At 45.5% G+C, this 15,167-nt stretch overlaps 1 protein-coding gene across 5 annotated transcripts in view; it reads right to left on the reverse strand.

Moving 5' to 3' along the window:
• The window catches only part of LOC126519729 (putative phospholipase B-like 2), a 252,868-nt gene that overhangs the window by 185,021 nt on the left and 52,680 nt on the right, over positions 1-15,167 (reverse strand). For all 5 annotated transcript variants that reach the window (XM_055065362.1, XM_055065361.2, XM_055065364.2 and 2 more), the window contains one exon: positions 3,191-3,415. In XM_055065362.1, coding sequence (XP_054921337.1) covers positions 3,191-3,381 — 191 coding nt within the window. In that variant the 5' untranslated portion in view covers positions 3,382-3,415. The remainder of the gene's footprint in view (positions 1-3,190; positions 3,416-15,167) is intronic.

Here is a 15,167-nt window from a genome sequence, read left to right on the forward strand (position 1 = left end):
AGAATTCTATACTGGCCTGTGCAGCACCCAGAGCAACCACAATACCTCCATTCGAAGTAGTAATAAAAAGGTTACAGATGCTCCTTCTATAACAAGCAATGAAGCTAGAAGGGCCTTGCAAGATATGAAACGAGGAAAAGCGGCAGGATAAGATAGAATAACAGTGGATTTATTCAAAGATAGGGGATATACCGTGCTTGAAAAGATTACGGCCCTTTATACAAAATTTCTCACGATTTCGAGGGTTCCAGGGAACTGCAAGAATGTCAACATTATACTAATCCACAAAAAGGGACACGTCAAAAAATTCAAAAATTATAGACTCGTTAGCTTACTCGCAGTATTATGTAAAATAAATACCAATATAATTTGCAATAAGGGCAGCACTTGACTTCAGTAACCCAGGAGAACTGGCTGGGTTCAGGAAGGAATGCTCTACAATGGATCACATCCATGTAATCAATTACGTAATCAAGAAACCTGCAGAGTACAATCAAGCTCTCTGTGTGCCTTTCATACATAATAAAAAGGCATTTTATTCAGTAGACATAATAAAAAGGCATTTTATTCAGTAGAGACACCAGTAGTCATAGATGCATTGCGTAATCAAGGAGTACAGGAGGCTTACGGGAATATCTTATCAAATATTGTTACGGAAGGATAAACGAAGAGAAAGGAATGAGATCGCGGGGCGCTGGCTGCTACGTGTTGTCGCTGGTCAGCCATCTTAACCACATTGAGTCTGCTTATATATATATATATTGTAAATACAGTCTGTCAGTACTCCCAACACCCCGTGACATATTGGAGGGATGTGCTGCGTACCACGGCTGGAAACGGAGCTCTGCAGTGGACGTCGCATCGCCGTCCCCACCATGAATGACGGTGATCACGCGGGATCAATGTAGTTGCCGCTTCCAACGTCACCGTCGCCAGTACGTCGCTGTCCCTTTCGATTGTGGTTGTGCGACCCTAGGATGCCGGAACTTACTGCTGGACTGATGGTGCTGACGTTGAAGAATGGGTGGCTATGTACGAACGAGTGAGTGGAATCAACAGATGGGACCCCGCGCATTTGCTAGCTAACCTGTTCTACCTAAGAGGCATGGCAAAGGTGTGGTACGAAAACTAGGAAAAGGAGCTAACCAGCTGGGAGCAATGCAAACAGCAGTTAACGGAATTGTTTCGCAAACCAGCCGGCCATAAAATTGCCGCGAAGCAAGAACTGGCCTCCCGTCCTCAATTCCTAACGGTGTCCTATGTCTCGTACATCCAGGACGTGCTGGCGCTTTGTCGTAAAGCCGATCACGACATGACAGAAGCTGAGAATATCGGGCAAGAGCTGTACGGAATTGCTGACGACGCCTTTATTCTGCTCATGTGCAAAGCTGCTCTACAGTTGATGCTATAATGAAGGAGTGCCCACAATTCGAGCAGGCTAAAAGCTGACGCGTCCTGCAACCATTCACCAGACTTCCCAATACTGCCGCAACGTCTATGTGTGAAGATCAGCCCGCCCAGCAGCATGCGTAGCCATCAGAGGACGTGGTGCGAATCGTTCGACGTGAACTATGAAATGCAGCCCTCGGAGGTGGTGCTGCATTGCCGACTACTGCAGCAAATCCTGTCTGTGCCCACAAAGAGAAGTGTAATTGATGTTAAAATAGACAGCGTACCTATCCAAGCACTCGTCGGCGCTGGAGCCCTCCTATCTGTGATGGGTGGTAGCCTATGTAGACGTTTAAAGAAGGTCCTCACCGCAGGAGCTGCACAAATGCTTCGTGTGGCCGACGGGGGCGTGCTGGTAGTTCTTTGAATGTATACTGCGCGTTACAGTATAGCCGGCCGCCCTACTTCCCTTTCCTTCGGTGTGATCGACTACTGTCCTCACGACGTTATCCTTGGATTGGACTTTTTGTCCAATCATTCTGCTCTCATCGACTGCGCAGCCACACGTCCCTTACGGTGAATATTTGCTTGTCGTCGCCGTGCTCTTGAACCGGAGCCTCGGTGTTCCGCATACGCTGGTCACGGTTACTAATAACGACATCGTTCTTCCGCTTCTGAATTTGAGCGTGTGACCTGAAGTGCTTCCGGCCAGCTAGTTCTTGGCCAGCGTTTCTAGTACTTCCGAATTTGACATCAGGAGTCTGAATGCCGAGACGTCGCCTGCTCGAATCGTACAGCGACATCTTTGATTTCGGCGACAGGCGTTTAGGCGAAACATCTGCGGTTCACCACCATATAAACATGGAGAATCGAATCGTATTCGTCGGCGTCCCTATTATTTATCGCATGCTGAACGTAGAGTCATGCAATCAGAAGTGGACAAAATGCGCTGCAATGAGGTCATCGAACTATCAGCGAGCCCTTGGGCTTCGCCTATCGTCCTCGTGAAAAAAACAAACGATGGTACCTGGCGTTTTTGGGCCGACTATCGCTACTTAAACAAGATCACGCGAACAGACGTGAACCCAGTGCCACGCATCGTGAACTTACTGTCTGACATTCACGTAAAACAACTGCGTCATAAACAACAGGGCATTGCATATATCAAAATCAGGCCGTCCGCAGCCAACGCCATGAAGCCGCTTGTACGGTGAAAACGCGGCGTTCAGGGAAGTGTTCCTTATTTACTAGTTCTTTTTTTTTCGCACTTTCTTTTTCGAGCATTTACTGTGGTTGAAGTGCTCCACGGCTACTGCACCGACAATAAAAAAGCAGGCTGGGGCAAGTGCACAACATCTCGCCCACCGATATAACAATCTTAGTGACGCTACTTAGTTCAGGACACATGCGAAAACTTCTGCCTATTGTGATGCGCAGTTATCGTTTCAACAAATGTATGTCATTGCCTGCTTCTTTTCTTTACTGAAACAAGAAATCCGTATATAAGTTGCGCATCACATAAGTTCGCTTCAATTTGCAATAGGAGAGTGGGGTAGAGTGAATTACCGAATATATCCATCCATTTTTAACGCTAATGGCTGTTCGTTATAAGCGGCCATGACTTAGTTCGTTCGTATTCAACATGGCGAACGGCGCGCACGACGGGAGAACTGGTACGGACAGGACAGGTGCGCAGGACGTATGCCGGGCATCTCTCCTGTTCGTGACCCGTGTAATGCCGTGCGCGCCTGGGGTAACAGCGGCCCCACCGGCAGCCGAGCACATACATCCTGGCACTTACCCGAAGTCCAATCGGCTGTCGCTGAACATGCATACGGCAATGATGTCCTTGGCGTTCGTGTCATTGTGAGCGATGAGCCGGTTCTCGCGTGGCTCCCACGACACGGCCACTAGTCGCTGTTGGCTAGCCCCGCTCGCCAGGTACACCAGGGTCAGCGTACTACAGAGTCGCAGCACCAGGGTCGTCTCCATCGGGGCCGCCTAGAGGTCGATGACCCGCGCGTGCCTGCACGATGGTGCGCATACGTGAAAGCTATATATACATACGCTACGGTAATATAAACTTACGGTGCTTCGTTTTCGCGTTTCATACATATTGTTTAATTTCATGGGGAGGGGGGGGTAAAATCCGGTGTGTGTTAACGCGAAAATTTAGGGAGCAATCGTTTTCATTTCTTTTCTTTTTATTTTGTCTGGCAGCTAAGAGTTCGTAACCATAGTGGTAACTTTCACAAGCGAATGATACAGGTAGTGGTCTTCTTTTGGACACAAGATGGAATTGTTCACCGGTAGACATAATAAAAAGTATACTTGCTCGCAAATCTTGTGACCAATACATCTGTATATTTCATTCATCTGTACAGCCATATGCATTTCGAGCATTTATTTTACCTTCTTAGACCTGTCGGGCCTTTCATCCTTGTCCGTGGTCCTGCTTTACTTGTTCTCGCCATATCTTCTTGTAACAAAATTACAGGAATACCAGCTAGCGGGACAAGTCGCACCTTCTCTGAACGTAAGATTATTAGGCATAACGTTTCTCAACGACACCGCTAACGTTCGCTATACAGAGCAACGCCAGCGCTGCGTTCGCTTCTTATCACGTTGCCTCTATCTATGCGACGTGTGGGAAGTGCGATGCAATATGGCACTGTCGTATTCGTATAAACACGATTACTAAAATAATAAAGAAACTTGCGTGCGCTCAAGGCCACGAGGCCATGACTGCATTGTACATGTCTGTTATTGTTTTATAAGCTAAAAGGTGGCACATACCATGTTCATATATCCATAACATGATTAGTGCTATATTTCTTGACGTCTTGCTCACGCAAGTTGGCCAGCGTTGATCAGTTTTATAATACCTGGATTTACTGTTATAGTATACGAAAGGGCCAATTTCGAGGGAAACTCGGGTGTACCCCGTTTTCAGAAAACCTGTCGAGGCGCAAAAACCATAATTTATCACGTTTCCCAGAATATATAGGACCCTACATATATGCTATACTTGTTGCCGGGTTAATTGGTTCATATGTGTTATGGCGTAACAAGACGCGGAACAATGCCAAGTAAACAGCTCTCATTTTATAGGGAAGGTGCCAGTGTGCACAAGCACATTTGCGAAGTGAAACTGAACGACGGACATGAAATTTGGAATGCTTATTCCCAAAATGCAATCAAAGAATTTATGTGTAGCGCGGCGCAGAGCCACGGACGTATTGCTTGCGAGTCGTGCTGTTGTGATTTGGCTCCGTCAAACCAAGTCATCTTTGCTTCTGCCCAATATGCGGACGTTAGAACGACTTAACTCCCACGCAATCAGAGACCAGAGTGCACTTCCCAGGCAAATGTGCACCAACTTAAACAGAAGTTGCATCCTCCCTCGCGACACCACAGTGTTCACCTGTGACCGCACATGCATAACTACTGAAGCTTTGCGAGAGCACTAGAGCAATGGGTTTGTGTCAGCAAACCATTGGTCACTCTTTGGAAAGCGCAGGCCTAGGTGTACGGTGGAGCTGATTATGTGTGTGTGTGTGTGTGTGTGTGTGTGTGTGTGCGTGTGTGAAAACTTTTATTGTAATGAGGTCCGGAGGCTCGACTTCTTAAGCCAACGCGGGCCGCTCCCACGTTGGCACTGTCAGGCCAAGCCTTCCAGTGACATCATGGACCCTCTGGACTGCCCTTAGTTGGTCTTGAAACAATGGGCTTTGAGTCCTTTTCTCCCACTGCGTCCATTCTTCAACGAGGTTGGGGAGAGTCGTGGGACACCCCGCCAGCATATGTCTGATTCCAATGATGCCATTACAATCATTGCAGTCCATCTTAATCTCCCACTCTGGATATATTTTATTAATGCTCTACGGTGTGGAATATGTACCCGTTTGCAATAAGCGCAGTGAGACTGCCTGAGCCCTGTTCAGTTTTGAATGTGGCAATGGAAATTGTCTGCGTAACGTCATTATATGTTATTAAATGATCTCTAGATTCCCTGGCTTGATGGTGAACGGCTCGGTTGTGGCTGTCACGGTTAGCAAGTCCTCGTGCCAAGTCATGAGCAACCTCATTGAGGGTTATCCGAGTCTCGTACACTTTCCCTATATGCGCAGGAAACCATCGGATTTCAGTTCTCATAATCCCAATGTTTTCAAAAAGTTTAGCTGCAACTGCAGCTACGTGGCCTTTATCAAAACACTTTACAGCGGATTTCGAATCACTGTAAATGCAGGCTCACTTATTACTCCTGATGGCTAGAGCAATTGCCGCTTGTTCCGCCACCATGGGGTCCTTGGTAAAAATAGTGAGAGCGTCTTGCATGTTCCCTTGATAATTTGATACAATGGCCGTATATGCTTCTTTACCTTTCACCCAGGCAGCATCAACTATAGCTGCCAGTTGGTTCTGCTGCTCTATTTCCTGCAAGAGTGCTTTAGCTCTTGCCTTTTTCCTTTCGACATTATATTCTGGATGCATGTTTCTGGAGAGAGGGTTGGTTCTGATCTTGTTCCTAACTTCAGTCCTTAATTCTACTTCAGCCTCTATTGGGCTCCTTGATGTATTCAGTTCCGCACCTATTGCCTGTAATATGTTCCTGCCAGCTCATGACTTTGTCAATCTTTCGTGTTGCGCTAGCTGTCGGGACTTCGCGATTTCTTCCATTGTGTTGTGCACCCCTAGACTCATGAGTTTGTCGGTTGCAGCGTTACTGGGTATCCCTAGGCCTACTTTAACAAGCTTTCTGAGCATCACATTAAGCTTGATAAGTTCTGCCTGCTTCCGTTTGAATAATCCAGCCACATAAATGAAGTGACAGAGAGCAAAGGCGTGTATTAGCCTCAAAGCGTTGTCTTCTCCTAAGCCTCTGCGTCTATTGGTAACTCTCCTTAGTAACCTAATGACTTCATCTGTTTTATTCGAGATATGTGGTTTTGTTCTATAGTTAGCATTGTTTCCGTCTATGTGATACCCAAGAACCTTAATTGGAAAAACTAGCCTGATTGCGGATCCTTCATGAGTGTATAAGCACACTCTTGGCTCATCTTCCGGAATGTAACCTCTTGGTTTACGACCTTTTATGCGATATTTAATGACTAAGAGTTCTGATTTGGCTGCCCAGCATTTCAACCCCATGTCTTTCAGTGTGTTCTCTACAACATATAAGCTTTCCTGTAATCTGGTCTCTGTCTGTCCTACATTACCCTTGGCACTCCATATGGTTATGTCGTCGGCATATATCACAGTATGTATACCCTCAATTTTCTCCAGATTTATTGCAAGCTTGGACATTGCTAAATTGAATGGCATGGGTGAGAGCACAGCCCCTTGTGGAGTGCGCCTGTTTCCCAAATTCTTAGCTTCTGATTTGAGCCCACCCAGCATGAGTTGTGCAGTTCTATTTCTAAGAAAGTCCTTAGTCATGTTACAAAGTCTCTTACATAAACCTATCTCCGAGAGAACGTCAAGTATTGCCTTATGCTTTATATGATCAAACACTTTTTCCACATCCAAACCCAAAAGAGCTTTCGTATGCGCTGGGCTGGCCTGTATAAGTTAGTGTTTGATCAGCAGCATAGCATCCTGAGTTGACAGCCCGGGACGAAAGCCGATCAAGCTGTATGGGAGGATGTCGTTCCGCTCAACGTATTTCGTGAGTCGATTTAGGATGACATGTTCCATAGCTTTGCCTAGACATGACGTTAAGGAAATAGGACGGAGATCTTGTTAGTTATTCCGTCAGGACCAGCCGCCGATTTACCATTAAGACTGTGAAGAGCCGCCCTTACTTCACTCTCAGTGAAGTCCCAGTCAAGTTCTTCACATATGGCTCCCGTATATTCGGGGCTCTCGTCTCCTTCGTTAGGTTGTTTAAGTGGGAGATATTTGGCTGCGAGACTATCCATGATATCTCTCTGTGTTTTATCTTGGCTTTCCTGATAAACCAACTTAGCTATAGCTGTTCTCTTGCTTGTCCTTGTTTCATTTTCGTTTAGCAAGTGCTTTAGGAGGTTCCAGCTACCTCCGTGTTCGAGTCTACCATCAGCCGAATTACAGATCTCATCCCACTGTTGCTTCAAGAGGGTCTTCGAATGATCATCAATTTCTCTGTTTAATTGCGCTATTTTTTCCTTAGCCTTCTGTTAAGTCTCTGCGTTTTCAATCTCTGTAATATCGCCTGTTTGGCCTCAATCAAATGCGCCAGCCTGCTGTCCATAGCTTCAATATTTTCCTCTGTCCTGATTTCTTTAGTGGCCTCTTTGACATCCTCTCTGAGCACGATGACCCATGTCTGAAGGAGCTTCTGCTCGGCATCTAGAGGCCCCACTTTCCTTCTATTCGCCCTCCTTTTTCTGAACTGATCCCAGTCAGTGAATTTGAAGATTCTAGTTTCCTGTCTCGGTATGCGTATGGTTATGTGTATGATGTAATGATCGCTGCCGAGATCCAAGTCCGAAAATTCAAACTTCGAGCTGATCATGTGGCTAGGTTTTTACAAAGTGAGCTGTTAAAAGTTTATTCTAAAAGCCGTTTCGGTTGGCGATGTTATAGTAAACTGTAGCGATGCTGTCCGCTGCCGCCGGTGTCCTTCACAGCTATCGTCAGCAATGAGCGAAAAATTCGAGGACACTTAAGCACATGTTATGAGTTCTGAATGCGAAAACATTATTGTGCAATCCAACAATACTGCGCGGTCCTTCGAGTTTTACGCTGTGAGCAATGTAACGTAGCAATACGTGCTGCCCGAACGAGCAAGCCGCAGCAGCCTGCGGTGCCAACGTCGCATGCCACCGATGTCTCGTGCAACACGAGACCGAGGAACCAACAGCGGCCAACTCGACCGGCAGGCGCGCGCAGCAGCTGAGCCCAGAGGTGCCGTCGCAGCCAATGACAATGCGAATTTAGGTTGCAATTCGCTGCTACAGACGACATACGCCGACTTTTTCGCCCAATGCGCCATTTGAAGCTTTCGCATAAAAATACTCAGTTCCCACCCAGGCGTAACTCGGGCCTTCTGCACGGAAGTGAGCAACTCTATCATTGCGCCCATATAGTCAATATATGCATCTCTAGAGTAAAAGCTGACCCGAAAAAGGCGCAACAGCTAGGGCATCGCCCGGTTACTACTTATCAATGTGGCTAGCGCAGTTACTATTGAAAGAGCTGAAAACAAGCACGGGTCACCTTATGCTTTGTCATCCGACAACGCATGCCTGGTGGGTTTATTGAGGCGATGTGTTAATACTGAGTGTACTAAAAGCGCTTGCTATGTGCGTAACTTATGTAAACCACGATGTACACATTCATCCAAAAAACGTATTGTACGAGTTTCGGTTTCGAATGTCTGTTTTCTGCGCGCATAGTAGTTTCGCACAGTTTAGGTTTGACATGCGATCACGCGACAACATCGGACGCTATGGCACCTTCCTGCCTTTTGTGCCACACCCAAGCCCCGAAGGGCTGTGACATTTACTTTCACATGTAAGTAAGCGACTGTATCTTCTTGTTCAGAACATCACTCGAGTAGACAGCGCTCGTGATGCATTACAATCGTTAGAGAAGAGTCACAGTAGAGCACTTTTTTACCTATCGCTCTGGCTGCAAGAAAAATAAAGAAGGAACACACTGAACAAGCGGAGCGGAGTGTTTATTTGCAGGTTTCCCTTCAGTAATAGGGAATTGCTGCACAGGTGGATCAGCGCATCCGGAATTGTACTGGCGAATCCACAAGGAAGTCATAGAATCTGTTTAATTATTGCATTTTAACAATCATGCTTCTAGAAAGGCCACGGCAGAGAGACATTGAAGTCTGACGTCGTGCCGAGAATTTCTGTGCCAGGAAGCAATCAACAGGTGACTGCCTACTACGGACGTAATCAAGTGCATGAACCCACATGTTATTAGCGTATTTTCTCAACTGTGCAATATTTTCAACACTTCCCTGCATGCCATTTTATGTAACACATCTTTTCTGGTCGCAAATGTATGCAGCGAATCTATTTGTATGATAGAATCCGGGCGTGTGGGACCGTTCACTTGCACTTGATGCTGTGTCTTTTGCATGTATCCCTAAACTGCAGATATGCACATGAGAGCCCTACGAGCATTTTCAAAATTAGGTTATTTTGGACAACATGCACTATGCAATACTAACATTATCGCAAATACGACTAAGCAGCTGGGACACAAATTTTTGTTCAATATACTCGCAGGTAATATAACTAGGTCATGTAAAAAGCTCCAGCTCCTTCTCCTTAAATCAGTGTCTTCAAGGGGTATCCAAAAATATATTTTTTTTTTTTCTCGCGCACCGATTATCTTGAATAGCAGCATGGGCTTGTTGGTTTTCCATCCTGGTGTTAACCGCGCAAAACGTAGACGGGACACGAGACGAGAAGACAACGCCACAAGCGCTTGTGGTGTCGCCTTCTCAACTAGTGTCCTGTCTACGTGTTGCGCTGTTAACACAAAGACCAATTATCCTGCTGTATAAGCAACAGAACCCACCAGATTAGTGTAAGGTATGTTGTACATCACACTAATATGTGCTTTAATTTACCAAGTGAGATTATTTATTTTCGTGGTCCATTTAGTTGAATCACACTGCAAGCTGTAGCCATCCATCTTCTGTTGGATTTCGCAAATGTTCAATAAAACACGTTTCCCTGTAATGCAAACGCAACGGCAAGCTCTTCTGTGTGTTCCAAAGCTAAAATTTAAGCTATAAGTTTAAGAAGAAATTTATAGTCAGAAACAACACGCAAAAATAATGAATGCATAATATCAGAAGCCCAAGGAACAGGAATTATGAGAAGCGTCGAATGATTTTAAAGAAATAACGTTACTTGAAAAAGCAAGACTCTTTAATGGAGGTCAAGCAAGCCAATATAGGTAGAATACTCTGCAAAATAATGAGACTAATGGGATAGCAAAGAATCGGTCAGGAAATGCGTTGTTTTTCTGCAAAACAAAAGCTTAGTATTGTCATTACATGAGTCACCTTAGCGTCATGAGACTTCTGCTTGATAATTCAGAAACAAACCCAAAAAACAAGCCACGCAAAAAAAAACAATTTAACGATGCTCTCTCCACACTGGGATAAATAAAAAAAATGCATCACATCTAATGTGTACATATCAGACACCTTGTGAAACTATAAAGGAAAAATTCAATTTCGAGCTATGGCACTTGCCGCATAGATGTGGGGGGCCTTGCACTAATAGTGATAGCTGCCACTGCATTTAGAAGTTGTAATCATTTATGCAAACACGGATGATTCTTTATATTTTTGGCTGCCACTTCAAATGTTTCCACCAAGTGTTACAATGCTCCACGCAGCCATACTAAAGATCTCACAGCAACACCTGCAGGTAAAATGAAAAAGCAGTCACATTTACGGTGTATTTTGTACACTATCTTTGAAAACTTTTAGGCAAGAACAGTGGAAGAAGCAGACATAAGAACTGCATTTATTTAGGTAATTCCTCATTTGAATGGCCTTTTCTTTTTCCTTAAACAATACCTACGCCTAGCCACTGAAGGTCCCTCATGCAGACTCCGCAAGCCAAGACGCCGTGGAGGCAAATGCAGGTAAGAGGCAAAAACAATGGCCCTGGTATTACCACTCATTCAATTTATTTCTTTTTCTTACGTTTAGGCAGCCAGCACACCTCGAACAGCCACGTTAATTGCGAGAGTGTCACCCTAGTTGCCAAGGAAGCATACGAGGGAAAGCGACAGGCAATGTGAACAGCCACTTCCCCATGTAAACGATACTCTTTCTCTCGGATGACTCCTACGCCTCGCCATGCCGCTCACCTGGGCCGACTCCACCAACAAAGATGCCGCGGAGGCATGTGCAGGTCAGAGGGAAGAAGGAGTGGCACTGGTGTCGACATTCTCCCAATTTCTTTCCTTTTCTTAAGCTGAGGCAGCCGGCACACCTCGAATAGCCACCTTGATTGCGGGTGTGTTAGCAGATTCCTGTTGTACATATGCTCATAATAAACTTCAGTAAATTTGAACTTGATAATAAACTTGAAAGCAAATGGGGCATTGATGTATTATGTGCTGTTTAGCCCTCAATGCTGCGGTTCATTTTCTAGCACCTGCTTTAGCACCTGCACACTGGATCAAGCTTGTGATATCCACACGTGCTGAAGGCCTCTACTTCTCTCACATATACAAAATAAAGTTTTACGTAGTTCTCAGTGTTACAATAAAAAATAAAGCTAAACAATCCCATCGTGGAATGGTGTTTATTACGGTAATTCATATGACAGTTATTGACAAGTTGACAACTTGAACTGGTCAATCCGTCACAGGACGCAATTATATGTATACATATAGAAAAAAGGCGTTTGTGTGTGTGTTCGTAATGGGGGGGGGGAGGTATAGGTTTAGGGTGGTACGAAAAAACGCACCTCCACCGCTCTCAAGGCCGATTCCTTTAAGGGACTGTAACAAAGCGTATTATTCACACATTCCTTACAACTAACCCTGGTATGACTACATACGCCCTGCGACGCAAGCTACATTTGACATGACTCGCATTCGTGACTGCACCGGATGCCCTCCATATTATTCTCGTTAATCGTGCTCACTGCAGCGAGGAAAAAGAAAGATAATGGGCGCAGGTGCCTTTAAAGTATCTCGACCTTGCGAGGCACCGCTGCGCATGCCAGCGAAGCTGTCCGTGCGAACACTCCCTGGCACACACCTGCCTCGGCGGCCCCAACCTATGCACCGTTCAGCTTTGAGCTTTGATCGCCCCGGTGCCCCTCGGGTGCCCTGAAGATCCTGGGCCGCCTGCTTTATTATAATCTCAGGTGCTCTCCGGATACTTCCGTTTGTCGGTTACACGTCCCCTAAAGCTGGATCAATATTTGTAAAAAAAGAAAAAAGAAGAATCTATTGTCGCTACGAGGAAAGCACCCTGCAACGAAAAAAAGTGGCCAGAGGCTTGTGCAAGATACCGCGCCCGTGCGCATAGAATACGGAACGCCAACGAGGAATCTCCTGACCACAGCTTGGAGCTCCTAACTCGTTACCTCGTCGAATGACCAACTTTTAGCAGCAAACAGTGCGTGACTGCTGAAAACAGCATAGCGCCGGAAACTTTAACAGGATCATCCTTCAGTTGCATAACTTCCACTTGCACGGCCAACATCGACCACACCCACACCATCCCACAACATAGAATAAAAAACCAACTTATAAAGCCCATACACACGGCTGCATGCACAACACATCGCCGCACTACAAGCGAGACGCTGTTACATCTGTGGCTACATGGGCTACTGGCTACGCTGCTAACTGCTGGTAGCATGGCTAGAAGCTATCGGTTGCCAAACTAAAACTGACTACTGTCACCAAGTCTAGCAAGCGTCTCAAGAGCTGGCAACCTCAGCGCGTAGCAACATGGCGGGGCTCTTGCGGTTCCTGATTTCAATGCATGGACACTATGGGTAGCTTGTCCTCTAGAGTCAGTATAGTAATTCTATGATTGCGCCATGCCAGCGCTTGCTAGTTGGTGCGGAAACATGCTCTATTAGCGCAGAGATCAGTAGTGGCGCCCTCTCACGTGTGATGTCAGAGGGGGACTGCACTGCTGCGCCACGCTCGCTACGTGGAGGCAACTTGGCCACTGACGTGCCGGAAGGAAAAAACTCAGGAGTGGCCCCACCCTTCCGCGCGCTAGGAGAAAAGTGTGGAGAAAATGACCTAGTAGCTCCTCTTTTTTTCCTTTTCTTTTCTTTCTTTCGCTGCAGCGGCCTAGTCACAATAGACTTATATAAACATAAAGAAGGGAAACAACCTTCCGCAGTGCAACAGAAATAAGGATGGCAGGGGCATTTTGAACTAAAGCATGCGACCGAGAGATGGTGTCTGCAAAATCCAAACTAATATCATCGTCATTACGTAGTGAGCAATATGGCCGCTACGGTAGCGGCTGGTAGGGCTCGTTGCGCTACTCGCTCGCTGGTTTTGGGCGTTTTGCTACCGCTTTCTGGGTGGTGTTCATGCGTACAGTACTCGGAAATTACTACAGATACCTGTATTATATCGCCAGGTGACCGAGAGGCCTCAGCTGGCAAAACAAAACAACGAAGCAGACAAGTACGTAAGCTTACATTCTTTATTGTCAATCGTGTATGAAGCAGTACATGCCCACAATTTTCGTACAGGTCAGATGACGCTAATGCTGTCAGTCACTGAGTGTACAATATGCAGAAACGCAGATAGTAATCTGTTTAACGGGATTTAAAGCTGAAATCGAGCGAAGCTTTCTCATCGAGTTTGGTGTGTCGCTAAATCAAGGAGAGAACGAAGCTTCAGACAACGACATTTATATCGTATTGTGTACAGTGCTGCTTGGCGTGTTTCATACTATATGTGTATTACCTGCCTTCTACTATATCAGTTAGATGAAAAATAAACATCAGAAGTGCTCGGCAAAGGTGTACTCTCAGTAAGCTAAGCTCGAGCTGCAATGTCGCATTCTTCTCATAACACGTTGGTGATAGGCACGAAGTGTAGAAGGAAAACAAAAAACAAGAACTTTATTCTAAATTTTCGATCACATAGTGTTTGTTTTTGACATTTATGCTGCACATTTGTTGTTCAGCTGCAGCAGTAAAGGCTTTGACACAAGTGGAGTACTCGTAGGAAGGCGAGGAACGTTATGAAGACAACAGTACTTACAAGGACCTCTGCAGTTAGCGTGCATAAACTAGGACACGAAATAAACATATGGGTATGCCCAAAAATGCTCACAGATCCTTAAAAAATGCAACTTATGGATTCACGTTGAAACGGCATCTCCGTTTGTGTGTTGAAGCAATGCAAGAAGGTTACAAGAAGATGAACACCTCAATTGAGTAACAGAGGTGAGCAAGGGAACCCTCAGACTGTAGTCAAAGTTTCAACAGTCAAACATATTTACAAGGGCCGTGACGAAGAAAATTCCTATGCTGAGGCTTCCCTTGCTCGTCCACTGTTGATTGGCTGAATGTTAAGCCAACCTTCGAGTATATTTCGATTTTTTTTTGTGAACACACTGTCCTCAATGTTATCTGCTGTTTGAAGGGAAAGAAAACTTGTTTTTATTGGTTTGTCATCTTTGAAAAGTGTGGAATAGGCCCGTTATGTGAAGTTTCCTTTTCTAGCCATCTCTTACGGTGCAGGGCTAGCCTAGTTACTGATCTTATCCAAAGTGTAAGGAGCCTTTTGTAGTTAACAAATGAAAAATAATGCAATATCCAGATCCAATTCTAATCCTAGCGCTTACCATCTTAACAACGTTCCCTTAGATTTCTTCATGTCCTGCAAATCTATTGTATACATATTTCAAATAACTTAAATATGACTAATATGGAGTAAGTCATTAACAATGCTATTCACATGCTCGGGTACTTACGGCGCAACTTTTCCAAAGCACTGTCTACTTTAAAACTACACCTTTACAAGACTCGATCGGCTCGAAACTTGAATATGCATCGGCAGTATCAGACCCCTGTTACTGCAGGAGACCAAAGCCTTGCCTGTCATTCCGGACTTCAGTGGATACGTGTCTCCATCGATGAGCGACCGCCGCGTGCACACGGCTGCCCCTTCAGAAAAGGTGGCAATGTATGTTGATACACGTTATCCTCAGGTCCGCCTTTCTCTTGAAAACTGCTGTAACTCATATCAGGAGGTAGTGGCAGTAGCAGTGAAGTTACCCAAGGCAACTTTTGTGGTAGTGTCATACTACATAAGAC

This window comes from Dermacentor andersoni, chromosome 10, assembly GCF_023375885.2.
Source record: "Dermacentor andersoni chromosome 10, qqDerAnde1_hic_scaffold, whole genome shotgun sequence".
NCBI classification, from domain to species: domain Eukaryota; kingdom Metazoa; phylum Arthropoda; class Arachnida; order Ixodida; family Ixodidae; genus Dermacentor; species Dermacentor andersoni.